Source organism: Polyodon spathula, chromosome 11 (assembly GCF_017654505.1).
Source record: "Polyodon spathula isolate WHYD16114869_AA chromosome 11, ASM1765450v1, whole genome shotgun sequence".
In the NCBI taxonomy this organism is placed as follows: Eukaryota; Metazoa; Chordata; class Actinopteri; order Acipenseriformes; family Polyodontidae; genus Polyodon; species Polyodon spathula.
In genome coordinates, this window is record NC_054544.1 from 11161958 (window position 1) to 11189907 (window position 27950).

Consider the following 27950-nt stretch of genomic DNA (forward strand, 5'->3'; position numbering starts at 1 on the left):
ACCAGAAAAGTATATTACAGGCACTGCAGGATTTAAAAAATACAGTGTTTGTTCATAGTTTGTCAATAATTATGCTTCACATTTTTAGAGCCGACATTTAAGGTAATCAGATAATCAGTAGTTTGTGCAAACCGCTCTAAAATATTTTTTTCTTAAAAAAAAAAAAATCTAACAATTCTAACAAATTAACAACCTACACAAGTATAAATACAAGTGCTTTTGTTCAAGACAAATATACACTATGCTATTTGTAACATTCACACACAATTAAAAAAATCAAGCATCTGACGTTCCATTTTTGTTTTGTTTTTGACAATAACCAAACACAAAATATTAAACTTATTTAATCTTAGATATCTTCTTTTATATATTATGTTACAATAAGACATAGAACTTTGACACTTTAAAATAAATTAGTACTATAAATGTAAATTGGTTTGTTGACAGATTCACTTACCACAACAGAAGTATGGGGTTGCAATGTGCCTGACTGTAATTGAAAACGCATGTCACAGACTATGTATGGAATGGCTTGTTTACATGGTGGGCAGTTTTAAGGGAGCCACATTTGCTACTGTTGACATTGTTGCAATCTTTCTGCTGTTTGGTACCTGGTGTAAAATGTTATTAATAGTACAATGTATACTTTGACTTCCGAGCTTCAGTAACTGAATCAGTTACAAATAGAAATAAAAGCATAATAATAAGTACATCAGACAAATCAGTAGTCATACAGAACTATTAAACTTTTAAGGAATATTAAACTTTTTTTTAATTAATTTATGCAGAGTATTGTTTAGGGTAGATCTAACTGCAGCATCAGAACTTTACTGATCTTGAAAGCAAAAACATGCTAACCCCCAGGCGCATCTGGCAGGTTAAAAAAAAGTTTGCTGCCAACTTTCTGTGGCAGACACTGCCCGTTATTTGGCAGATTTTTTTGTATGGAATAAGCACCAAAAAGCACAGCATTTTGTAAATCGGGAGACTAAGTCCAAAAAAAAAAATTTTATCTCCAGGAATTAAATAATGCATTTTATGCTGCTGTAACCTGCATAGATTGATACATTTTAAAATGTAATGTATGAACTAAATTATAGATTGATTATTTGTGTGGTTGTGCTGATTAGTAAGTAAAAGTGCACTTTTTTGTTAAGCTGTATAAAAATATCAGCACTTTCTTCTCCATGTCTATTCATCTCTAGTCTCTGTTAATATACTGGTACTGTCTGCATCGTCGAAGCCTCTTTCATAACGCACTGATGAAAACATGGAAGAAAACCTCATCCTATTTCTTCTGTATAATAAATAAACTATGCCGGCAATTCCTGTTATGACCATTAGTAAAATAAATGCAATGATTACAGCAGTATTCTCCAGTCCTAAGAAGAAGAAAAAGAAGTAAAAAAAAAAAGTTAGAAAAATATCTGTACCTTTATTTTAGTGCACACAAAACATATATTAATACAACTAAAATCAGGCATATTTATTGAAACACAGAAAAAAACAGAAAAGTCATAAAATGATAATTTGAAGAATTTGAAGACAGAGTTTATTATATTGCCCCTGAATGTATTATTGCAATATTTTAACCACATATGGTGTAAAGCCAAAGCTTAATATCTTTGAGAAACCACAGCAATTACACATAGTATTTTTTGTGACCTTAAAAAAATCTGTTATGAAAATGTGTGATTATAGACTTTTTATGCAATATTGCAACCATGGCTTTTAACTTGTGAGCACGTTTTTTAAGATGTTGTTGTATGTCAGTTCATATTGCGTGATGATGAGGTATCTTGTCTGGACAGGCTTGAACAAAGGGTTGTTTACAGGCAACAGCTGGGAACCCTGCCATTCCCATCGACTCATCTGTGCAAGAGGCACGTCATTTTTTTTTTTTTTATACTGTTATCAATTACCTTGTCTGGCCAGCAGGGGGAATACCACATCACAGCCCATTACACTGGCTAAGTAAGAAAACAACAGTTTCTAATACAATACTTACGATTAGGAGCTTTGCACACAAGCCTGCTGCGACTGTGATTACAGCTGACATATGTCCACGTTCCGCTTGCAGATACTAGAACAGAGCAGCTGCCTTTAGACTTCTCTTTGTCAGTATTCTTTTCCCAGTTTGAGAAGCTGATACTTGAACCATCAATCCAGCCTTCTGGGTGATCTACAAATAAGAACACGAATCATGACATTTATATAGAAATACATGTAAGAATTAAAGTATTAAGAGAGGAGCTAGTCTGTGAAAACTGCCACAAAAGCGTGATTTGTTTTTGAACAGTGTGTCAAATGTGAAGTCAATATCTCAAAATGTTTCATATTCATCAGACAGGTCTTGACCACAATGTGGCAACCATATTAGATCATGGGTAAAAGAAGGGTATTATTACATTTTCCTAGAGGAATTTCCATAATTCTAGTTTAAATAAGCTTACATCTGAAAGATGTACAGGGGTGGTTAATTATAAAAGACTATTACTGTACCACTTTCACGCACAAATGCCCATTCACATAGCCCAAAATCTATTCTGCTATAATACTGTCATAACCCTTTCACACAGCCAAAGGAATCATGAGAGTACAACTTTCAAACCTGTTAGTCAACAGATCAATTTCATGACCTCGGCAACAGAAACAAAAAAAAACAAATAAAGAAATAAATAAGCAGAATAACGTGGGTAAGCTACTCAAAAAAAAAAAAAAAAAAAAAAGGAATGTTATATATAATAAATTTAATAAATGGCGCTGGAGAACTGCAGTGTACTGTAAACTTCCCTGTGCTCGCATTGTCCTCTCTGTTATGTCAACAGCTACAAAAAATTGCATATGAGTTGTTTTATTTATATATGTATGTGTGTGTGTGTCTGTTGCTCGCTTTGAATTTCCTCTGCATACTCGATCACATTAACTCCATTTGTGCTGGGTCTGTGCCCCTAAATTCTGCTGCAGTTCAGAGTGCTGGGTCTGTGCCCCTATATTCTACTACTGTTCAGAGTGCTGGGTCTGTGCCCCTATATTCTACTACAGTTCAGAGTGCTGGGTCTGTGCCCCTATATTCTACTACAGTTCAGAGTGCTGGGTCTGTGCCCCTATATTCTACTACAGTTCAGAGTGCTGGGTCTGTGCCCCTATATTCTACTACAGTTCAGAGTGCTGGGTCTGTGCCCCTATATTCTACTACAGTTCAGAGTGCTGGGTCTGTGCCCCTTTAGTAGCTGCCATAACATTGTCAAGTTAACAATTCCTTAACAAGGTTATCATGCTAATATTTGTCTCTAGTGTAAAGGTCAAATAAGTTTAAAATGACTTTTTAATGAAATTAATTTTTTGGACTGATTTATACCCATTTTGGTGTAAAGGTCAATATTTTTCTTAAAACTGACTTTCTAATGAATACAAATATTACTAAATATTAATTAAAACCTTTTGAATGGCATTTATAAAGCCCTACGTGACCGTAAGGCTCAAACTAAATTTAAAAGTGGTCTCTGTCACCGTACACATTATTCCGTCCCTACATGACGTTTAGATGTCAGAGGCTCAAATAACATTTAAACGTGGTTCTCTGTCACCTCACAAACACATTACCACCTAATTATGTTGGCCAATTAAAGTCTGGTTATTGTGGCAATTGCTGGGCAAAGTAACTACTAGCTTGATCAAAAAATAAATAAATATTCAAAAGAAAACAAATGTTTGGAAGTATACAAAAAGCAACTATAGCAGAGGTGAGTCAGATGATGCAGAGGATGCATAGCGTTACAAAAACTGCTGCAATGTCTTTGCGCTGACAATAAAAGATACTGAAAAATAAGCGAAACGTTAAACTAAAACAATAAAGTGAACTGAGAGACAAGCAACCCGTTTATGCTGCTTTTACACACACTTTATTACAGAATCACTGATAATGAGTTTGTCAGAGCGCTGTGTTCTGCTGGACAGCCACTATTATTGCAGAGGTATGTATGTTGGTGACTTTGTGCGACAGAACTGTCCATCAGCTAAAACACAGCCTAACCACAAAAATCTTAATCGGAATTATTTGACAGAAAGTGGTGATGCTTTAGTTGGTAAATTTATGGAATGCATTGATGGACATGTCCAGTGTGATTTTTGACATGTCTCCCGATGGCTTGCACCACCCACTTCTGTCAATTTTCTTTTCTTTTTATGATTTCAAGGTGAATAAACCTGGCTTGTTTTGCACTGATGTCACGTTCATACCTTCTATAGATACTATTTCCATCAGCACAGCGACTGCCCAAACGTCGGCAAAGTACCAGCTAACACAGCTGCACAGATTCTGCTTCATCATACATGCCAGGGACATTATTAATCAGAAACCAGAACTGCTATGCATCATATTCCACATAGAAAGTGTGTATACTGAGATTTTTTTCCCCCAGATTTTTACAGATGTTTCAATAAGAAAAAAATATTTATTACTGATTTTATCCCTACTTTATTATATGTAAAATAAACCCCTCAAAATTCAAAGATTTTTTTTTTTAAAGATTAAAAACAAAACTGCGGAACACTATATATATTTCATTCTTGATCAGCCATTGTATTTAAAAAAAAAAAAAATAAAGTGTGTGACACTGATGACGTCCTGTATACAGTCATGTGGGATACTGACTTTCAATCCACACCCACTACAGCGTTTCAGTGCCAGCACAGCCTTTCACACAGGAGTTGACATGTTTTAGTGCCGTCTTGGAACCACCTCGGCATAAAATATGACTACTCTGTGATGGTAAAGGCAATTCACACAAACCAAAATGCCACATCATTGCCAGTTCTGAGCCATCATAACTGATTTGTGTGAAAGGGGCTTATGAGAATCATCCAATAAAAATATAACAAGAAACTTGTATGGCAACAATTTGCTGGCCTGCGTATAACGGAAAGTGGCCTGTTCCTCACAACCCTTTTGAATGTCTCCTGCCCAGTGCATGAATCTCATTAGCTTAGTACCTTGGGAGTCAAGTGTAATACCAAGCCAGACACGCCCAGTGATGAGAGGGTGCTTCTTCACCTGGCTTATCACAAACTCATTTTCATCTGCATCTTGTATAGTCAACAGATGTGAAGAGGGATCTACAACAAACAGGTAATATGGTTTATTCAAAAGCGTCTTAGTTTTCTCAGCTAATTATTTAGTCTTATATAAAGATTTATACTGTATAATCAAACCAGAAAAACTTACCAAGAGTCTGACAGAAAGCTTTAGCTTCTTCCATGGTAAACACAGAGTAGTTGTAGAAGGATGTGTCAAAGGCATAGCAGTGGTCTTTATAGTGGACCCAGTTTGATAAACCATTACTCTTGGGACATCTAGACGACACTGTAGTATCGGCTATGTTTGATCCTGTTAAGAAATAAGCATACCTTTGGTTTAAATGTTACTTATGGCTCACATTAGACCCTGATATTTATGTGATACAGACATATGAAATAGCTCAAAAGTTTGTATCGGGGGGGTCTCCTGATTGACATCTAGTAAACGCGCTCCAGGGAGGGGGGTGGGGTGGGGGCTTATGTCGGCCAGGGTGTCCTCAGCTCACCGCGCACCAGCGACCCCTATAGTCTGGCCGGGTGCCTGTGGGCTTGCCTGTAAGCTGCCCAGAGCTACGCTGTCCTCCGACGCTGTAGCTCTGAGGTGGCTGCATAGTGAGTCTGCAGTGTGAAAAGAAGCAGTCGGCTGACGGCACACGCTTCGGAGGACAGCGAGTGTTCGTCTTCGCCCTCCCGGGTCAGCGTGGGGGTGGTAGTGGTTAGCTGAGTCTAAAAATAATTGGATATCCTAAATTGGGAGAAAATAATAAAAATAACTGGCGATTATTAAAAAAAAAAAAAAAAAGGTCTGTATCAGATGGCTTTTATCATTTAGATTTTTGTAGAATTAACAAAAAGGGCAGCGTATGAAAACAGGTGCTTACTGGGAGTTGTTTTATTATAACAAACAGCTCCATCGAGAACAGTGTTGCAGTTTGCACGCTTCCAAAACCCTTTGGTGTCAATGAAAACACAATTTCCGGTAGAGTTTGAGTTTTCAAATTCCCATGGCTTGTAGTCAAAGACAGCTCCGTCAGACCATTCAAAAGATGACCCTGTATCCTATGAGAGAGAGAAAAAAACCTTATTAAGGACATTGTAGAAATTATGCACTTTTGATAGGTACAACTTGCTTAATATTTGTTGCTGTGGGATAACTATGAAAATAAAAAACATGTTATCAGTTAAGCCTGATAACTTCTCATTTATTTGGTCATAAATGTCTGACACAATGCAGTGAATTCCTATTGCTCTAAAAATGTGGAATACTATATCAGAGGCTGGCACGATGAGGTTACATTTCAGTAAACTGTGACCACTGTGTGTGGTTAATGTGTACATGAGCTTTAAAAACCCTTTATATTAAAAGTTAAAATTTGATGTTAAATGTTCACTGACTTCTCTAGGCAACTCGATCTCTCAAAGTTCATGTTTATGGTGGACTCCTGCTAAATGTTTATTGACAACCAACAGCAGATTATGCAAATGACTGTTAATTACTTACTCCACTGGATCACTTCAGTGAAACCATGCTAAACAATCCCTTTCCGTCCCATTTTAAAGAACTCAGTGAATGCGTTCAACTTACATCCTGATTAGAGAGGCCGATCCACAGAGGAAAGCCATCCAGCTTTACCAGATGTTTCAAGAAGAGCTGCTGGGCTTCATCACGGATACTCGCTAGATCACTTTCACTGCTTTTACATTCTCTTAGCACATCATACCAGTTCATTTTCTTCTGGATCAATCGAAAGGAGAAGTTCCCACGCTTTATAAATCCAGATAACGACTGCTGGTAGTCATCTTTAAAGTCTAAGAAAATAAAAATAGTTTCCAGATGTATTATACACCTTCAACTCACTTTTATTAAAAATATCTAGGCTAGAACATTGTATAGCAGCAGATACATTGAATACAGCACATGGAAACAGAATTCTGAACTTACCTCTTTCAATCTTGCAAGCAACAATACTATGGTCCTGAAAGTACTTAAAAAAGGGATCATATGGAAGTAAATCCCAAGCACCATCTGACTGGATACCGGTGTAAAAATCACTGCTGTTTAATTCTGGTCTGCCTCTTCTCCAGTTTGAATACTGAACATAAGTTCCATCATACCACTTCAGGCTGCCATTACCTAGCAATAATACAAATAATAACATCGAGTAATGTACACCCAACCAGACAAAAACAGGCTGTTAGTGAAATCCACACTATAAAAGCACAGCCTTCTCAGGCCATTAAAACAGAGTATGTTTTGTTTTAAAGGATTAACTTTTTTGTAACGGTTTTATCATTCAGTACTAAGTAAATCATGTATAATGGAAGGAGGCTCACTGACCACTAGCTGCTATACTGTTTTCAAATATCTTTGTGTGTTCTTGTACATTAAAATGTAAATTTTATGAATTACAGGCACATTGTTTTACAATATATATTTAGTATTATGAGATAAAATACAGCTACATTTTACTGAGTAGGATAATCTTTTCTGTGATTTAATAGGATTGGGAACACACAATCAAAATCACGCCCCCTTCATTGATGTGTTTTAAGCACACAGAGCCATGTGTTTGTTTGGTACTGTGATTGCATGATCTCATGGTTAATGACCACTAACAAACATTTAGTAATACAATAACCCATAATACAATTATAAAATTGACTCACCATCATAATATACACCAATCCACACCCATCTAGCTAGCGAACTGAAGGGTTTCAGTTGTTGTTTTATAAATTCATTCTCATGCTCGTCTCTAATGCTCAAAATTTCAGCATTAGGGTCTTTAGGGGAAAAAAGATCACATTATGGTTTGTAGTTATAGTGTTTTTTAAACCTACAGCAACATTATGAAGCAATGTAATAGACACAAAAAAAACATGTCATTGTAGTAGCAGTGATAAAACATCCACACACCTTGATAAACAGGACTAATATGCTGCTGTACAAAAAAAAACACAAAATTGTTTAGTGGTTATCATAACTTTCTGTACTGTACCTCTTTCTAGCCTGTATTACAGCAATCAATCATTGTGATTCATACCTAGACTCTTGCAAACTCGATGAGCTTCATGTGGTTGAAATGAATGCCATCTTTTAGCAGCTGTCTGAAACGTGTAACAATTGTTTCTGAATGGTATCCAAGGAACATCCTGAATTTTATGTGGACATTTTGAGCTTTCAGCATCAGGTTGTGTTGTGCTGTCATCTACAAGGTGAAACAAAAAAGGTTACCGAGAGCCATTTCCTTCAACATCTATAGTTTAGGTAATACATAAAATGCAGTAATGGTAGATTCTGGTATCCTGTTGTTTATTTTATTTTGTGGTGTTGGATACGTCCACATTCTGCTCTAGCCTTTTCTGACAACAGTTTTCCGGGTTGATGCAAACTTCTGTACCTACTGATTTCCCAGTCCTGCTGGTTCTAAAACCATGTCCTCATTATGTGCTTTATTTAAGGGGTACTTTTTATTTTTTATGTCCTGTTAACACACCCCTGTACACACTTTTAAAATATGTTTCTAATGTTATGCTTGTGGAATCAGATTCTATGTCATTATACCGTTTTAATAATCCATAATTGGGCTACAATATATTAACTATATACTGTATTAACGTTTATATTGCCATGTTTACACATTGTATTTACATGCAAAGTAGACTCCACGTGTCAAATATGTGGCGATTGTAATACAGTAGAAGGACACATGTAATGATCAAATTCAATGATTTCTCTCATTATTTAAAACAAAAAATAGAATACAAAAGTACTTGCTTTTAGGAATATGGCAAATAGCTCCTGCAAGCTTTTCTTCACAAGCAGTAGCTTTCCAATAGCCATCAGTACCCATGTACACGCACTCTCCACTAGGCTCTGTGTCATCCTCTGACCAGCGACTGTAGACGATATGGGTATTATCTGACCAACGGAAATGCAGTCCGTCCTGACAATAAAGCAGATTAAAATATTCTGGTCAAAGTCACTCTATAAAAACATTCACAGAACGATCAGTTTTATTTCGAGGCTCAGAGCAATCTCACTTGATTGGAAACCTGTTGTCCGCCAATGCTCTGCCTCAGACGACAGTACTTGTTTTTATATCAGCTTGCTTCATGTTAAGTGATAACCACCAAAGTTAATATTGTATTAAGACATTTGAAATGCTGAAGTATAGTATGACCATACCTATTGATCAGGTATGATCACATACCTAGAGACTATACACAGGTTTTATTGAAGCAGATTATGTACATACGTCTTCGCTGAAGAGACCTATCCACGCAGGCTGTGTGAACCTGTTGATTGTGACAGTCAGGAATGCTTGCTGGTAGGTCTCAGAGATACTGGTCAGTTCCATCTTCTCTGCCCTGCATTGCACCAGTGCATCATACCAGGTAAGGTTCTGCTTGATTATTTTGTATGTATGGCCATGGAACTGCAGTGTAGCATTGGAAACATCAGGCTCCTGTGCTTTAGCTACAAGTAACATAATAATAATTATAATTAAAAAAAAAATAAATATATATATATATATATATATATATATATATATAGCCACACACACACACACATATATATATATATATATATATATATATATATATATATGTGTGTGTGTGTGTGTGGCTATATATATATATATATATATATATATATATATATATATATATCTATATATATATATATATAGTATATACAAGATATTCAATCCATACATATATCCTTAGTTAAATCTTTATCTCCTTCAAATCTGTTGAATAAAAGAGTTATGTATAGAGAATTCATTATAATTTAAGAGAGACATTCCCATACCTTGTTCATCTCCAGGTTTATACAACCATTGGCAAATTTTTTGGCAGTAAGAACCTTTTTAGTATTACATTTGCAATATGATGCAATTTGGAAGGTTTTTTTTCAGATAATGATTGTATTTTTATTGTATTTTACCTCTATAAGCCTGACAGATCCCAACATAGTTGGAATCACTGCAAGAAGTAAAATCCCAGGTCCCCACAAACGAAGAAGCAGGATCATTTAGGATAAAAGTGCACTGTTTCACAGATTCTGGATTTAAATGCTAAAAAACACAAGAAAGCAACATGTTATACAAACAGTGCATCTTCAGACCCCACAAACACGGTCCTACAATAGGAATCAAACCATTATAACAGTATAAAAATTACCCAACTACTAACTAACTAATTAACTAACTAATTTAATTGAGAAACTAAAAATGAATACTACAAAAACAGTAAAGAAAAAAGAAAATATATAGCACCTCTATCAAGTGGAATATTACTTACATCAATTTTAACTTCCCGTGTTCTCCCATGGAGTAGCGTATTAAAGTTAACATATGTCAGTGGACTCTTGTCTACCCATTCAGGATTTCCAGTCTTAAGATTCATCTCCAGCCCAATCCACAATCTTGGTTGCATACCAGGGAGCAGAGTTGTAATGAAATCTATTGACGAAAGAAAAAAAAGAAGCAATCGTGTGTGAATGCATGTTTAAAGCTGCAACAGATTGTAACAGCAACATTTAGCAGTTCCCTAAAATTTGACAAATGTACCTAGTTTCTAGATATACCACTGCCATGCAGAATTAAACCAAAAAAAAAAGAAATTAATCTGTTAAAAAAAAAAAAAAAAAAAAAAGAATTGATACCAAAAATAAGATGAAAAAAATGAACTAAACATATTACAATCTTAGAAAGCGTGTTTGGAGATGTGTTTAAAAGAAAGGTGTCAAATATTTGACAGTGTATTTGACTTTATTTGTTAAATTGCATAGCACTGCCATTATCGGGTATATTTTAATTATTTAACAACAATAGATTTGAAGGCAGTTGCCTTAAAATCTTAAATCTGCTCAATCGGACTGCTTTCCCATGTATTTTATTTTATTTAGGCATGTTAGTACAGGTATCACCCCTGGTTGATTTAACATTGTATTGCTGCTTATAATGCCATAAATTGAGCTGGTTTGTCGATTTGATCAACCAGAACTAGCCATATCTGATTTTTATTGAAATCAGAGGGATATACCAGTGCTGTGAAATGCTGCAATAAAAAAAATAAAAAAAACACACAAAATAAAAAAACAAGGGGTGTTTTTATCTCTGTGGGGTGTACTGTAAATTGATCAAATCAACAAGTTTTTGTTTACCATACCTTGCTCAATTTGACTGGAGATGGTTGGCAGTGTTCCCCCAAGAGAGATACAGAGTTCGCTGGCTTTAGCAAATGGCACGCTTTTGGGTTGTATTATTATATAGCACTGTAAAAATAATATAAATACATTAAGCCAATGTTTTAAAGGTGAACAGAATTGTGCATATCTTAATAAATCCATTCTGTACCAGTGGCATGACTATTACATAAAAATACCTTGTCCCCAAAAGACATGGTTGCATTATCACATAACTCTCCGACTGTATGATGTGTCCTTGAGTCAGTTTCTAAAGCTGTTGTATTTATTGTCTCGCAAACAAAAGGCAATCGCTGCTCACAGTCAACTTCCCAAAAAGCTAAAGAGAAAAGAAAATAGAGAAGCAACTTTTTTTTTTGTACAGTTGCTTGATAAAAATACAATAAGAAATACAACTCTAATAAATAATACTGTGTAACGTTATAAAGTGCTTGGGCTATTTTAAAGGGAATACAAATTATCTGAAATGGCAACATGATTGTTAAAAAACAATGTCAAAAGGAAATGTAACCCACAGTAGTGTAAGTCCTGTGTAGATACCAGTCCTTTTAAATACAACAATGCCGATTTAGATGAGTTCTTCTGGTTCATATTCAGAGGGCTGTACACAGTATTAGGGTTTATGGCAAAATCAGGCCCCAAGTTTAAATGTTTAAATTGTGTTTTACATATTTCTTTTCATATTTCTCCAAAGCTTTGCTTTACCTGCTACACGCATGGAATCAGCAGTAATAAACAAACACTCTCTAGGAGGGAAAGGTTGCAGCCAAAACCTGTGAACAATTGAAGACAGTTAGTCATGATTTCTGTGTCCCTTTTTATAAATAGTTCTATCTCATTGCAGTGGTTCCTTTACATAGGTGACATCTGTTTTTTTTATTATTTTTAAAAAAGCTTGTGATTTAAAAACAGACCCCACCCCCCCACCCCCCATTTCAACTCTGTTCTTGTGATTGAAATAAGTAAGGTATAAACCACGGTTCCCATGATATATACCACACCTGGGCGCACAGCCCAAAGTGGTTTATACTGACATGGTTAACTGTCATTTGAGGGATGAAAAATAATTAATATAATTAAAACACGTTTTAAATTAAGACAAAACCGGAATCTTTTATTGTGTATACATCCGCAGTGTAATATAGTCCCAAATTTTATTTCAATTTATTGCTCTCTTATTAAAAAATAAATTGCACATGTCCGTTTATTGTGAATTTCTGCTTCGAAATGGTGGATGATGGGCAGAGTTTCAAATGACACTGAGGAAGTAAGGGGAAAAGCTGCTGTGGATGCTGAAGCTGTACTTGCACTGGCATAAAATTCCCTTATGTTGCTGATTTTTTTGTTGTTCTTATTTCCATAAAATGAATGTCTATATTTTTTTCTTTAAACCAATCTTTAAGTACATTAACGGCCTATGCTGTAGTTTTTTTTAATTGTGTTTTTTCAATCTTTTTTTCTATGTCATTTAGCTGTTCATAATCTATTTTTATGTGTCTACTCTTGACAGTTGCTGGTGCACTTATTTTATTTGTATTTTTTTTTTTTTTAGGTGAACTGCTGTCTTCACTCAGAAAGTTGGTGTTGTACCAGTTATCTGGAGTTTCATCTCCAAATATATTAAAGGAAATAGGTGAAATGCCACTCATTTTTGGCAGTGTTTTTGTAACTAATAACAAATAAAATGGCAGTTTGTCATGGAAAGTAGTGGTGCGTAGTGATTTATTCAGTGTGAAGCGGCTCATAGTATACAGAGGTTCAAAGTCTTTAGGCAAAACTATACTGATTGTCATAAATCATACTGTACTGACCTCATAGGAATGCTTTTCAAATGATATGTGTTATTCAGCCACCACTTTTGGGTACTATCTTTAGAAATCTGAAATACACAGTACAACAGCATTTAGAAAAATAAGTTCTAGACATCTGTTTGCAAGCCATGCTTTTCCACTGTTAGGAACTTCCTGGGTCTTCACTCTGATGGTAATATTGTTCCCATCTCTTTACTGGCTTCTTTCCTGTCAATAATCTATCAGCTACTTTTCATTATGGACTGACATGCTTTCATCCAGTAACATGCTTTGACCAAGAAGACACTACTGAGGTGAAATGACCCAGGAAGTGCAAGTCCAGACAGATAACCTGAGAACAAGGCATAGAAACTAAGAGCTTCCTCTTACCCAAAGCACTGTAGTACCAGATTGATCACAAATCATGTTTTAAAATGAAAATACACATTGCCAATAACTGCACATTTGAGACAGATTTCGCTAATGAAGTGCAAAACAGGTAACATTTATGAAATGATTTTGTTACCTATAATTACTTTAACATGTATGGTGTTTTTTTTAAAAAATTTTTTATCATAAACAGTAATAAACAAGAATGATTTTGTGAACAAAAAATACGTTTCAAATGTAAGTATTTACCGGGAATGTTTTCTGGTAGTGGGCTTTGATGCTGTTGTGGAGGCAGCTTTATAAAATAACTGCTGTGAATGGGTTATTTTTTCTTCTACGACACCCACAATCTGAGATAATCACAGACTATATATATATACACACATACACACACACCAAGTATGAAGCCAAGAACTAAATGAAAAGCCAATAACATGACACCCACATGGACGCCATTTTACGTCAGAGGTCAAAATGAAGGATGTCTTTGATTATCCATTTTCCACAATATTACTGAAATGAGTAGCAGTTGTTTTTAGTGGTGGTGGTGATGGCATCAACACATTTATAAATTCATAAAAACTCCCCTCATTAGGATGCCTAATCATCATTATGAAACAGCAATACATTATGTAAAAACATGTCATCTAATAACAAAAATATAAAGAAATACATTATTTAAATACAGAGGGGTGTACATTATGCCTTACAACTATTCAATACACTTACACATAAACCCTAACCCTAGGAAGGGGGTGATGATACTGGCATTGTAAAGGAGCTAGATCACTCATTAAGCTCTGTATTTATTTATATTATCATTAGGACCCAATTACCGTTCTTATTGAATCTTGTATCATTCTTGCTGCTGTAAAAGACTTTGGAGATGCCAGTACACTTCCATTGCTCTCACAATACAAAGAAGCTTCATCATAGGTCAGTTTTGAGTCATTCACAAACCAAAATTCATCTCCATCAATAAACACAGATGACTGATGATGTGCTCCTGTAAAAAAAAACATTAAGTATAACTCAATTTTGTCTCTCACTGGACTAATGCAATCCAAAACAAAATAAAATAAAATAAATAAATAAATAAAATCCCTTTGAATTATGTGAGACATTTGTCTGCCATGGTCACAGTTGTCAATTATCATAATCTCTGATTATTATGTGTATAAACATGCACTGTATACCAACTTCATATTTTGTAATTAAAAGCTAAATACTGTATTTTAGACAAAAGAAGAAAAAAAAAAAAAACTTACCAGGGTTATACCAATCAGGCATTTTTGACTTCACACCTATAATAATAGACATATAACAGTTAAACAGCCAATGAATTTATGTTTTGCATGTCTGTTTTATATGCTGTAAGCTTACCACATTCTCTAATGAGGTTGATAAGATACCAAGTTTGGGAAACAAAAAAAGACAACATATCGCATTTTATTTCTTTGTGTCAACTGATAACAATAAGCAACCCCTTACACAATGAAGTTCAACTGGCTGACCCACTTCTCCACCCAGTCCTGTGCATCTGCATGAACTTTTTTTCATTGCTTTGTGCTTGTAACAGATATGCATGTAAATGCACATTTGTAACAAGCTGTGTCAGTCTCCCTTACTGAGGGCAAGTATTTCTTTGGGGAGGATGTCGTTCCACAAAAATCTTAAGTTCATAATGTCAATCAATCCATCTCGTTACCTCATGGATGACAACAATAAGAATAAACAATTTTACTGTGCCGTTCACTGGATGAGCACTGAAGCGCTTTATCATTTGAAATATGCAATACTGGAGTAATTTAATATGTTTTTATCCAACATTTATAACCCCATCATCCAATCAGATCGCAAGAGCATACACAAACTTCGAAACAGTGAGAACATCTGGGAGAAGAATCATTAAGACGATCAGGTCTGGTTTACAGTGTGAAGAACCCTTCGAGTAACAAGAACTGAGACATGCATGAAGAGTACAATAGACTTGACATGGAAGGAAGGAGAGGAGCTGCAAAGACATGACTTGCAGAGAAAAGTGAACTGAAGAAACAAGTACATTTGAGGAGGAGCGTTTGATATATACAGTAGTGCCATAAGTTTGCTTTGTAGAATGCGTGAATTCAGATTGGCTTACTCTATTCTTTTTATTATTTACCTCGTGGTATCTGACAGATCCACTCCAGTTTGGCACCACAGTGAAAAGGTTTCAGGTAGAAGTACTGCATCTTTTGGGTTGGCAGCATAAACCTATACAAAGTTCTCATGTTGGGCTTCATAGTCTGTGTTAATTAAAAATCAAGAATATTGAAACTGGTACTTTAAAAATGTATAACTTAAGTCTATAATTACATTTAAATACATCACCTTAAAGGCAACACAGTCTCTAACAAGATAGTCATCTTCGTGGAACTCATTCAGTAACATAGTTGATGAAACCTAAAATAAAAATATTTAAAATATATTAAGTGTAATGCTGACTTATATAAACTTGACCAGTGTTTGAGGTCAAACACAGGTTTTAGTTACTGTTCATTTATTTAAAAATATTATTTAGCACCTTACATCCTGTTTCATGTGCACTGGGGTTTTAATTGCATACAACACAGTTTATGTCCAATTAACACTCAAAATAATATGCATACTGTATATCATTAACAAATATCAGTAAAAGTGATTTCAGAAATTTAGAACTGTAAAAAAAAAAAAAGAGAGATGGACACTTTTTGGCGATTCGGTGCCATATCTTCTCAGAACAGATTTCATGGAATGGTGGGTAGAAGGAGAACTTCATTAAAATTGTACTTACTGGTGCGTTGTCACTCCATTTCCAATTGTTTCTGTATCGCTTATTTAATCCAATCCAAAAAAATCGATCATCACTAACCAGAAAGAAACACAAAGAAAACACTGAAAGTTCTAGATTAACTTGTCGTTTTCTTAGGCGAAAACAAAGACACAGCTGTGATAGTGACAGTCTAAAGTTTCACTATTAAAAATAAAAATTATCAATAAATTTATATAATATATATATATATATATATATATATATATATATATATATATATATATATATATATATATATATATATATATATACACACATACACATACACTAGCTCCCACACGCCTAGCAGAGCAAAGACCACTGCAGCGGGTCTCCAGCCAGCAAGTGGAGCCAGCTCCTGGAGACTGAATATGCCCAGGCCCAGAGCTTGGGGCTGCTTAGTCTAGTTCACCCTATTTTGCATTAACAGGGCTGACATCCTACGACTGTCCATGGCACAGGTGATTCTACCTGCAATTATGATGGACTTTGACAGACACAGGCGGATTTGAAAAATTACCTGATTGTATCTCTTAGCACATAGTGAACAGATTGCACTTCATCAAAATTTTGAAAGCTTGGAAGATGGGCACCCAGTGATTCACAAAACCTTTCTGCTTCCTCCCATGTTCTTTTTCTAGATAGTCTTTCATGGTGGAATGCCTGACAAAAAACAAAAAAAAACACAAGTATTGTATGATACATCACTTTCAAGGGCTTTATCACTGAAAAATGAAATTAGATAAAAACCTTTCTCCTCACACTCCAAAAGAGGAATAGCAGTCACAGTTAAAACATTTTATTTAAACAGTCTATGTTAAGGGCGAGTCTAATTTTGCCCAGGCTAATCTAGTTTCGTCAAGGGCTTCTGGGCCAATCTAGATTGGCCCAGAACTTGAAAAAGACAACTGGTTGAAACCCGTTTTCTCAACAGTTTTCAGTAATTTTTGGGGCTAGCCTGGGCTAGTCTCGTTTCATCCAATGCTTCAGAATCAATGCTGGGCGAATCTGGTTCGTCCATGCCATTAATTTGAGTGAGTCTAGTTTCGTCCAAAGCTCCAGCATCAATGCTGGGCTAGTCTAGTTTTGCCTATGCCAATTATTTGGGGGAGTCTAGTTTTGCATTTCTACACTCTCCCTGCCAGCTCCAAGTACTTGTCGGGGTACCTGCCTTGCCTCCGCTTCTGACAACAATGCAGCGATTGCGTGCTGGATTTCCAGCGGCGGTGCAGACAAGGCAGGACACCAGGGCTGGTTTTAATAGCGGTTAATAAGTATGTAATAACTTTAAATTAAAGCAGATGGACAGAAATACCAATTTTTTGAGTGCAACTGTACACTTTAAAGTGTCCAGCTTATGGTTTAGGCATATATATTAGTGTTCAGTAGCTGACTTTAAAAGTATGAATGTGGTAATGCAATAATGTGACAATTCGATGACTTATTCTGTAGATATCAAAAAGCAGTCAGTGTGGGTATAAAGCATCCCTGACAGTGATGGCCCTGGATCTCCATTTGTTCTCTTGTAACAAATCATCTGATTTTCTTTTCCCCTACCTTGTAACAATAAAGAAGGTCTTTCTTAGAATACCATCCATCTTGGCAGGTAGCATTGGGATTGATTCCTGGTTCTGGATTTCTGCGATTCCCGATAACCTTCTTATAAATAGCCATGGCTTTGAAATTTTTACAGTCTTTCACTTCCCACATTCCAAGAGATTTTCCTGCTGACATTGCAACACATCCTCCAAGAACATCTGCAATTAACCAGCATTTAGAACAATACTCCAATGGTTAAATACAATTGTTGAGCAAGCTAGTTTACTTGGCTGGTTGAGAGCAAAAACACTGTAACTAACACAGTGTTTCTAGCTACATGTTTTCTCTGGTTTCCTTGGTATTAAGTAACTTCTATTTAGTTTAATACAATCACCTGGCTGATACATGTTCCAGTTGGTGAATGTCACAGGATGCAAGCCCTCTTTAGTTATCCATTCATACTGTCCATTATTGTTTTTATCCTGAAGGCTTGTCCAAAAGTACTTGGTATCATCTTTGCTGTATTTTCTAATAAGGCTGTTTATAAATGCTTGTTCAAACCTGCAATGTTTAAAATGAAAATGTGTTTTAAATGCAGACCTGTTCAACCCTACCACAATATAACAGTCTAATATTCTTCTATCAACATAACCACAAGGCACTTGTGCAATAATGCAACTATAAAAAAAATACTTAAGCATGCTGCAAGTTGTAAGGAAAGAGCAACACAACGCAATAAAAACATGTTTTATATGCTTTAATTGAGCTGTTTATGGCAGTATTTATTTAATGAAGTGTACAAAAGTATACAATCCTATCTTAGTGTCAGTCAGTATTACCTGTTAGTTATTGAAAGGTTAAAACTTTCTTGAAAGAACACTTCATTCTTATCAACTTTATAGCAGGAATCACCATATCTCTTCCAGTCCTAAAAGTCAACATAAATCACACTTTGTACATTACAATATAATTTACCATCAACAGACCATCAATAAAGTAAATGTCATTGTGTTTTTTTTCCATCCAGGGATTGTAGTATTTAACCTGGAACTGTTTATTTATTTATTTACTTTGTATCTAACTGACATTTTTGACAATATACCATATCAATTATTGCAAAAGAAAAATGAACAGAATATCAGGTACTTTTTAGCCTTTAAAATAAAAACTGAAAACTTACTCTGCCTTCATTAGATGCCATAAAACAAAATAAATAAATAAATAAATAAAAACAATATACAATAATGAATTACAGATAAAATTAGTTAAAGTCAAATTAAAATGATATATAAAGCAAAAATACTTTTTTTAACCAAGCATGATTTTTGTGAAAGTATTGCGTGGTAAATACCGAACCACATATCTACCAAATACTTTGATTTTTACCACTGTACGTAGGCCTCTAAACTCAACAGTTCTGGGATACATGGCAAGGACATAAGTTTAGGAGTATAAGAGTGTGTTATGTCAATTCTGGGATAATGGTTTACCCCGTCTGTTGGGCAGCCCTCATCAGATTTTGTCTCATTTTTCACTTCACCGTTCATCTTGCATACAAATGGCAGCTTTTCTTCACATGGTACGACCTTCCAGTTGCCAAGCTAAACATTAAACAGAGAAAACAAGTTTAACTTTGAAGAGTTTTTAACCTCTTCTCACTTACACACTTCTTTATAGCACCTGCACGGCCCGAACTTACTTTCAGTTTCTGTTTGAGGGTAACAAATAACCTCCAAACTCATTTCCTTATTTTAAAATGCTATCTTATATCAAAAAGAAAGCACACACGCTCTTTCACATGACTTAGTACTGAGTGCAACAGCTTGTTTGCTGTAGATAAGAGTTGGGAACTGAAACAAACATAGCAGACAGATTATTTTCTTTAGTTCCCCAGCAACCAGATTGATATAACTGTATTTATAAACATACAATATACACAGAAAACACTGATACAGATTTCTCATAAAATCATCCGTATATTAAACTTAGGGATCGATTCACTCAAGCCAGAACAAGCTGACAGAATGGTGTTTTGTAAGGGGTTGTGCCGACAGCAATGTATAACATGTATGCAATAGAGAGCAATGTCTTGGTACAGTTGAACTACTTACTATATTGAGTTGTCTTAGATCACAGGAAAGGAACAATTCACCATTGTTAAAACAGGCATTGCATTTTTTTTTTTATTCCACCAACACGGTTAGCAATACTAAAGAAGTTACTTATGGCAAAAGCAAAAATGATTATTTTGCAATTTAATATTAATATTGAAATATCTAAATATTGTTCCAGCAGTTGAACTGAAATTTGGATTTTAGGTTCTTGCTAATATCAGATTACTGAGAATGTGATGTTGGCAATATAGGGAAACAACCCAAACGACAATAACAACTCATACCATTTCACAAAAAAAACAAACAAACATTAAGTGCAAAAACAAAGGACTGACTGTTTGTTTTACACACGGTACCTGTCCTGTATATGCCACACAGTTGGGGGTTTTGTTAAAAGGAACACTGGGTTCGTTCCGGCTCCAGTATGTAAATGTTACAGGGGTCCCATCAGTCCACTCAAACAAGGCTGGGGATTGGTTATTTATCAGTCCAGTCCATACATCTATCTCTGTATCTACACAGGTAAAATAAATAGAGTACATTACTGTACTTGAAGTGGCAACAAATAATGCTATGCACCTATGCACATAAAAATATAAACATTAACATCCTTGTACTTCATTATCAAAATCAATAATAAAAAACAAACATTACAATGCATGTGCCTCAAAATAATTACACTATGTACTGCTATTAAAACTGATCTGAAACAACTCAAGATATTTATTGTACTGATCCTACCTCCCACCAGGTTGTTGTTTCCTGCTTGTTTTATAATATGTTTTTCAAAAAAAACTTTAAAAGTCCAGACTATCCCTTAGAAAAGTTTATCATAGGGAAAGCATGGGGAAAGCATAGGTAAGCATCGTAAAGCACATAGAGGAATGGTAAAACATAATACATGGCAAACATGACAAAAATGGATAGTATAACTGTGGGGAAAGCATGGGAAAACTGCTAAATTACCACAGTAAACTTTTCTAAGGGATTACGCACAACTTCCTGTATTTTGTTCAGTATGATTCTGATAACTGGAACTGAGCCCAGTTAAGCATTTCTAACAGTAATTAGTCATAAGGCTGCGTAGTAGACCATACTTACTGTTATGCAGCTTGGTGATAATCAACTCAATGTCCTCTAAAGAGTGGATGCTTATTAACACGCCTCTTTTTTCCTCACATGTTTTAATTGCCATCGCCTGGGTGTCCGGCTCCTTTCCCATCATATAACAGTACCCATTGTACGGGAGCCAATCCAACTGACAGCTAGTAGTCTTGTATTTCCAGGAGTCTACAATAACACCAAGTCAGGAACTGTTAACAAGTTGAAAGATTTTCTTTTTAGCTAAATAAACATTTTAATAACCACCCTCCCGAAAAAGCCTATTTTATAGTAAGTTAATAGTAAGGCATTACATTTCTACTTTTTTGCTGTGCCTACAGGCTATTTGTTTTTTGTTATAGTGTTCCTTAGAAACACGATCTATGTGCAAATGGACCAGTAGGACCTGTTTAAAAATTGACAAGAGCTACAACATTATTCATATTTAGATTGTATGGGCTGTTAAAGCCTCAGAAGGTAAAGACTACAGGGACAGTAACAGAGTAATGCATCTGGAACACCAAACAAAATAAAAAGAGTTTTACTGATTGGTTATGGTGTGGTAAATAAGCTTAGCAAAGGTACAGTACAAAGACAGGCAACACTTACTTTCAATTTCTGGTTGCAAACCATTGTTTTTTTTTTTGCAGATGTACGGTAACTTGCTTTCACAAGAAAAACTCTCCCAGCGACCTTCAGACTGCATTACGCCACAGCTTGACTCTTTTAAGATAGACAAGCTTGGCATCCCTTAGGAAAACAAATAAATGCTACATTTTTATTTTCAGTTGTAAATCAATGACTCACTCAAACACTAGAACAATCTCAGCTTGTTATTGAATCTATAACCTCGATATGCAAACTTATTTCGTTCTAGCACACATTAGACAAAAACAAAGCCCAGGATTGCTCATTTAAAATGAATTATAAAGAACCCTTTCAGACATCTGACTAGTTATCCACACCCCCACATAATGGTGATGCCGACCTTCATAATAATGGCTCTTTCATTCATTGTTTTCTAGTTTATTGTTTATGGTAGTCACTTACTAAATACATATTGTTTGGCCACACAGTTTGGCAGTTTCGAGAAATATTTGGTTAACAAAGTCCAGCAAAATGATAACAGAGTAACAAAGCAAAACAAAAAAAGTAGCAGGAAATTGGCATATGCAGAACACGTGAATTACCCTGTTTCCAATTGACAAAGGCAAGCGGAGAATCATCAGACCACTGCCATCCACCAGCTAAATCCAGCTGGTTTAAACCAATCCACACATAGTCGGGGTAGCCCTCCTTCCCTAGAGGCAACACAGAAAGTTAGCTTGGGTTATATCAGGTCTGGTACAAGTTACAAACTCAAGAGAGACCACTGCTTAAGAGAACCTAACATTTATCCTGGTTAAATCTGATTCAGATAAACAAGCAAGAACGTGAACTCAAAAATAATAAAATACTGAGATACTGAGATACTGGAACTGAAAGATCACTTAAACATTGTATCTGAGTTTCCTCAACAAGGAACCATTTATATAGTAAATGAAGTAACCAAAGCATGCAGATAATATTCATGAACTTCTAGTACTTTTTCTTGTGCTCTCTGCTAAAAAAAAAAAAAAAAACATCCCCAATAAGCAGGCATTGCTCTCACTAAGGGTTAAAATAGAATCCTGGCATGAATTCAAATGCTGGTTGTTGGATTTTGGTTGTTTACTACTATGAGTCATGAAGTGACAACCTCAGAGCAGGCTAGCTGGGGAACTCCAGCAAGCCCTGGTATAAATATATTGCAAGCAACAGATGCTGGCTTACCAAGTATGTAGAGAAGTTCAGTTGTGTTAGAAACACTGAGTAAATCCCCTCCCTGACTCAGACAAGACACACGAGCCTCCTTCCAAGACAGAGACGACTGGAAATTAAACTGGTAGCAGTATTCTGTCTCAGAGTCTTTATTCCACAAGCGTTTACACCCAGTTTCTACAGTATGAAGAGTAAAGATAACATGTGAGATTCAAGACGTACAAAAGAGTGAAATGTAGTACAAAACAATTGAATGCTGTGATATGGGAGTGTACAGGATACAGATGGCAAAAAAAAAACAAAACAACTTTCCTATGTCCTCAAATACAATATTGTTGGTAGAAAGAAAGGGATATGTTAAAACTATAGCTTTCAAAAGGAAAGCTGCAACATTTCTTAAAGGTATATCCACTCAAATGAATATTTTCCTCAGGAAAATACAAATGTTATTTGTGAGGCTGCTGTACTGGCTATACGGCATAGTGGTGTTACAGTATTGTTTGGTGTGTTTTTACAGTGTGCTTCTTGCACAGCACTTTTAAAAACTGTCTTGTCTTAAAAGAATGCTAACTAGAGGTTTATTTTCTTTTCTTTTGGTTCTTAATGTGTTTGAAGTGAGTTTGGACTACAAGTACAACTACTCAAAAAAAATGCACTGTGCATTTTATGATACTTGCCTGGTTTCAAGCAGATTCCCCACTTTTTCTCAGTATCATAAAGTGAAGTTGTGGCACACCATTCCATCCCTTCTTCTCTTTCATCTGAGGTGCAGTCATGATGCCACATTCCATTGTATTTAAATGGGAATTCACAAGGCAACCCAAAAGAATTACCACGTGTTGTGTAGACCTCTGTGGAGTAAACAGGAATATTTCATGAAATACAGAGCATTTCTAAAGCACTTGCTGTACAGCAACTACAGTAATAAATACATCTAGTGCAGAAGGCATAATTATTTAGGCACACAGCCAGCACTGAAATGTGAGTTACTGTGAAATTCCCTTGTACAACATACATTTTACAATGTGCTCCTACATTTGTGTTGTGGAAGACTTGTTCCTACTGCCCAAAACCTCTCTAACTGGTTTTGCAACCCAAACTGCAAGCTGACTGAGTCAGGCACTTATTAAAATGCTTTTGTCCTTCCTAATTCAGTAATACTGCATTTTAATCAATGTCTGTAAAGAAACCTGTTGATTGATCATATACCAGAAATGAAGAACGCTTTGCCTTGCTTATCTGTATACAGACAAGTCCTGCTGTTCATGTCTGAGTTATTTTATAAATATGCTGTATATTCTTTCTACTGGCTGGAAACTCCCTCCTCTTTGTCTGGATTTGTGTTCAAATGTAACAATGTGTTGTATTGCCACAATTTGAATCATCTCTCACATTTGCTGTGTATTTTGAAGTCCATGTTAGATTACTGTAATATGAACAGTGCATTATTTGACAGGGCTTTTGAGAAATGATCATCCACTTTTAAGAAATGATCATCCACTGTAATTAACATCAATAATATAATATATATATAATATAATATAATATAATATAATCAGGGATAAGTTTTGGTGTATATAAACAGTGGAGATCACTGCACTATAACTGTATTTGTTGTACTGTATCTAAACCTCATTGAATAGGATACTCACCTTCGTAAGGCTGATGGCAGATGCTGTCAGAAGAGCTGTCTTTCGTCCAGGTATCGTTCGAGTTCAGGCTTGCTGTTACAGTTCCACTTGTAGCTGACAGTCGATACTGGGATGCACTAAAGAGAAAATGCTGACTGCAGCGCCACCATAACATGACATGAACTGTGTCACACTCAAACATTCCAACTGCACTTTTACTGAGGTCAAGACCAAGACACTGCATAGATTGAATGTTATAAAGTCGGTGTCTGGTCCCCCACTTCCACTGCATTGATGGAGAGTTCTTGCACTGTACTAGATTCAGTTGAGAGCCTGCAACTTCAAGGCAGCTATCTTTGAAATTGTGATGAATAGTAAAACTGGCATGCCCTGGAAATACAAAGGAAGAGAACAGTGATATTTCTGCACTGTGACATAAACCAAACCAAATACCACGTTTCCCAGCTCGACACATCAGAATTAGTCAAGACAACTCTATGACCAGCATGCTGACAAAGCTGGGTGTGTAACACAGGAGGAACAATGAACAATTATTTTCTTGGTATTGCTGATTAAAAAGGCTTTTGTGTACAAAGCTTGCTGAAATTGAAACAACCACTCTAAACTCTCTGAGTGTTTCCAATACCAAGTAAGCATGTTTAAATTTGAACTGAAAGAACACTTGTCATCCACATTTTATTTTTGTACCTGTTGACCTTGTATGTTGAATTTGTGTAACATGTACTGCCTCTGTCTGACCGGACACTTTCTCATTAGAAGATGGTCCTAAAGGACTACCAATATTTACTGTTTGGATTATATGGTTTTATTCAGGGTTGTTTAATTGGGTGGAGAAGAAATATTACAGGGCATTATAGTGAAACTTCCACCAAATAATTAAACACTTCAATACGATTCTAGAAAGTAGCCAAATATTAAATTCAAATCTTGGATTGTCAGTATTAAATAGATTTAAATGTAACACAATGTTTAAAATTATAACTGCAACAAAACTGAACTTCAAAACGTTTTGCTTTCATAAAGGAAGCCTGTCATGTATACATGCAAGCACTTAATAAATGCACACACACTATGTAACATACTCTCCACAATTATCCCTGGTTACTTGAGACAACTTTGTTATTCGCTGAAGGGAATGTAATAATAGGTGTTTAAAGGGATTCAAACTAAAATATCATCCAGTTTTATAGTCTGCAGTGTAAGCATATGAGAATTCAGTACTGAAAGACATCTGTTGTGGCAGTGCCTTTGTTACTAATATTTTGCATATTGTCTGTCAAACATTAACATTTACAACATCCTGGAAAAACTCAAACTGACAGATGCAGCATTAGTTAAGGGATACAGAGTTCACTCACTTCTACTCTCCTGTGATGTGCAAATCCTGGATTATTTAAAGACAAGATATTTTAACGTTGCGCGTGTGTTGTGTTGCTGCGCGACACACTGACAGCTGAGAGCTCTCTCTGTCAGAACTGTGGCGTGAACAGGGGTTTAAATGCCATTTAGAATAGGGGGCTCTGATTGGAGGAGGGCTAATAATGTATCTGTTCAATATATCTGTTCAACTCCACCAAACAGCGGTATACCCACTTATTTTATTTACCACTACACCACTGTTTGTACTGACACCAGTATATTTCAGTTCATTGTATATATTAAGAAAAAAAAAATACAGTCAGTTTGTGCTCCAGTCTTGGTTCTTTCACGGTTTATGAAATAAAACATTTTATAGTCCAAACCAGGATTGTGAAAAAAACTCTGACATTTTTTTTTTTTTTTTTTTTTGGCAATATAGGATTGTAGCATTTTCACTTGCATACAACACTCCTTGCACTATGTGTTTGATTTATTATCGATTATTAAATATTTAAATGGTATCATATATACCTTCTCAGAAATCAATATATTAAAAAAAAAAAAAAAAAAAAAAAAAAAAAAGTATTTATTTACTGTATATTATATGAATTTAACTGTGCTGGTCCTGTAAAAATAATGTAATGCACACCGAATGCAATCCATTAAGGCCCTAAATAGTAGATCTAATCAAAATTTCAAATGTACCTTTCCCATATTATGATATGAAGGAGGGCGGGAACCCCCATTTATCCTGCTTTGTAAATAACACACACACACACACACGCGCACTGTACCACAAGATATAGCAAACAATGAAGCCAAGCAAACAGCATAATGCTTTGTGACTGGCATCTGGATAACTGCCAGGGTCTGAACCTGCAGTTTCATTTGTATTCCTAAAATGGACAAACAGTTTCGATTTTCCTTTTTGCTGCTTTTTTTTTTTTACTTTTTAAAAATATATTAACACAACGATTCAAAACTATACTAAACTTCCAAAACAGTTTCCACTGTACGATACATTTTTATAATTCTGCAACGTACCCGGTGCAGTTTCAGTCGTCGCCCAATAATGGCATTAATAAAGATGTTGCCATGTACATGTTTATTTGTTTTCACCCAAAAGTTCACCCTTCTGATTTACACAAAAAAATAACCGTTACAGCTTAATTTAACTTCATTTAATTTCAGAAAAGCTGCAACTACTTACATAAGTTTCCAGAAGCTGCAGTTTCCAAAGTAAAAGCTGTGAGCCCCAAAATTAAAGACGTGTAAAAATGATAAAGACGCCTGTCCATGTTTTAAAAAAACCCCGCACCTCCTTTAATCTGTAACTGAAGACATCGAAGCTAAGTAGTAAAGACACCCTCCGTGTACTGACAGAATACTTCAGTGCAATGAGCCACCGCACATCCGACGTTAACCATAATAACATATTGTACTACACTTTGTTTTCATTGGTCGCTTTTGTTGCATCGTCACTTGTTGCTGTGACAAACAGACAATTTTACTTTCAGATAACTCGACTTCGATGTTTACTGCAAACGCTACAGACAAACAAATTTAACTATACTCAGTACTATAACATGTGTATCCATATTTATTTTTAAAACATTTAAAAACAAAAATATCAGAAAAAAAACACGTCAGTGACATAAATCCCAAGTCACATCTAATTATAACATTATATCAGCAACATTAAGAAGTAGGACCACTGACCTACACAAACTGTAAGCACATCTTCAAATGTAAGTTTGACAAGCAAACAGAAGCCCACAAATCAGGTACGCTTAATGATCTCAGAATGTCCTTTTCAGTTTTATCATAATTAGATAAGCAGTTCTCTAAAGTGAAATGTGACATACACTCGGCAAATGAGAGAAACCTCCTCCACAAACCCCCAGACTATGATATACTTGATAACAGTTGTAGTCAAAAGTTTACATACCACAATGGAACTTTATAATTTGTAGACATTTCTCGATAACAGAATTTTTAGGAAAAACCTTTTGCAGCAAAAGTTTTGCTTTTGTGAATGAGGAAAAAAAAAGTTACAAGAAATAGATGCCTACAATTATTTAT

At 35.4% G+C, this 27950-nt stretch overlaps 1 protein-coding gene across 1 annotated transcript; it reads right to left on the reverse strand.

The window, feature by feature from the left end:
* On the reverse strand, nucleotides 1-27317 carry LOC121322759 (lymphocyte antigen 75-like). Its single transcript, XM_041263036.1, has 35 exons — nucleotides 27079-27317; nucleotides 24510-24878; nucleotides 23535-23708; nucleotides 22870-23034; nucleotides 22248-22358; nucleotides 21667-21807; nucleotides 21058-21246; nucleotides 20313-20470; nucleotides 19333-19443; nucleotides 18682-18770; nucleotides 18237-18403; nucleotides 17861-18060; nucleotides 16824-16966; nucleotides 16286-16358; nucleotides 15844-15915; nucleotides 15635-15758; nucleotides 14742-14777; nucleotides 14310-14479; nucleotides 13105-13172; nucleotides 11999-12066; nucleotides 11473-11612; nucleotides 11257-11362; nucleotides 10387-10547; nucleotides 10031-10160; nucleotides 9339-9559; nucleotides 8858-9026; nucleotides 8124-8288; nucleotides 7747-7863; nucleotides 7022-7213; nucleotides 6665-6888; nucleotides 5961-6138; nucleotides 5228-5389; nucleotides 4996-5118; nucleotides 2009-2182; nucleotides 1-1382 (listed from the first exon to the last, which is right to left on the reverse strand). Exons 1-35 carry the CDS (start codon nucleotides 27164-27166, stop codon nucleotides 1192-1194), a joined length of 5169 nt encoding a protein of 1722 aa, XP_041118970.1. The 5' UTR covers nucleotides 27167-27317; the 3' UTR covers nucleotides 1-1191.
* Nucleotides 27318-27950: the final 633 nt, after the last annotated feature.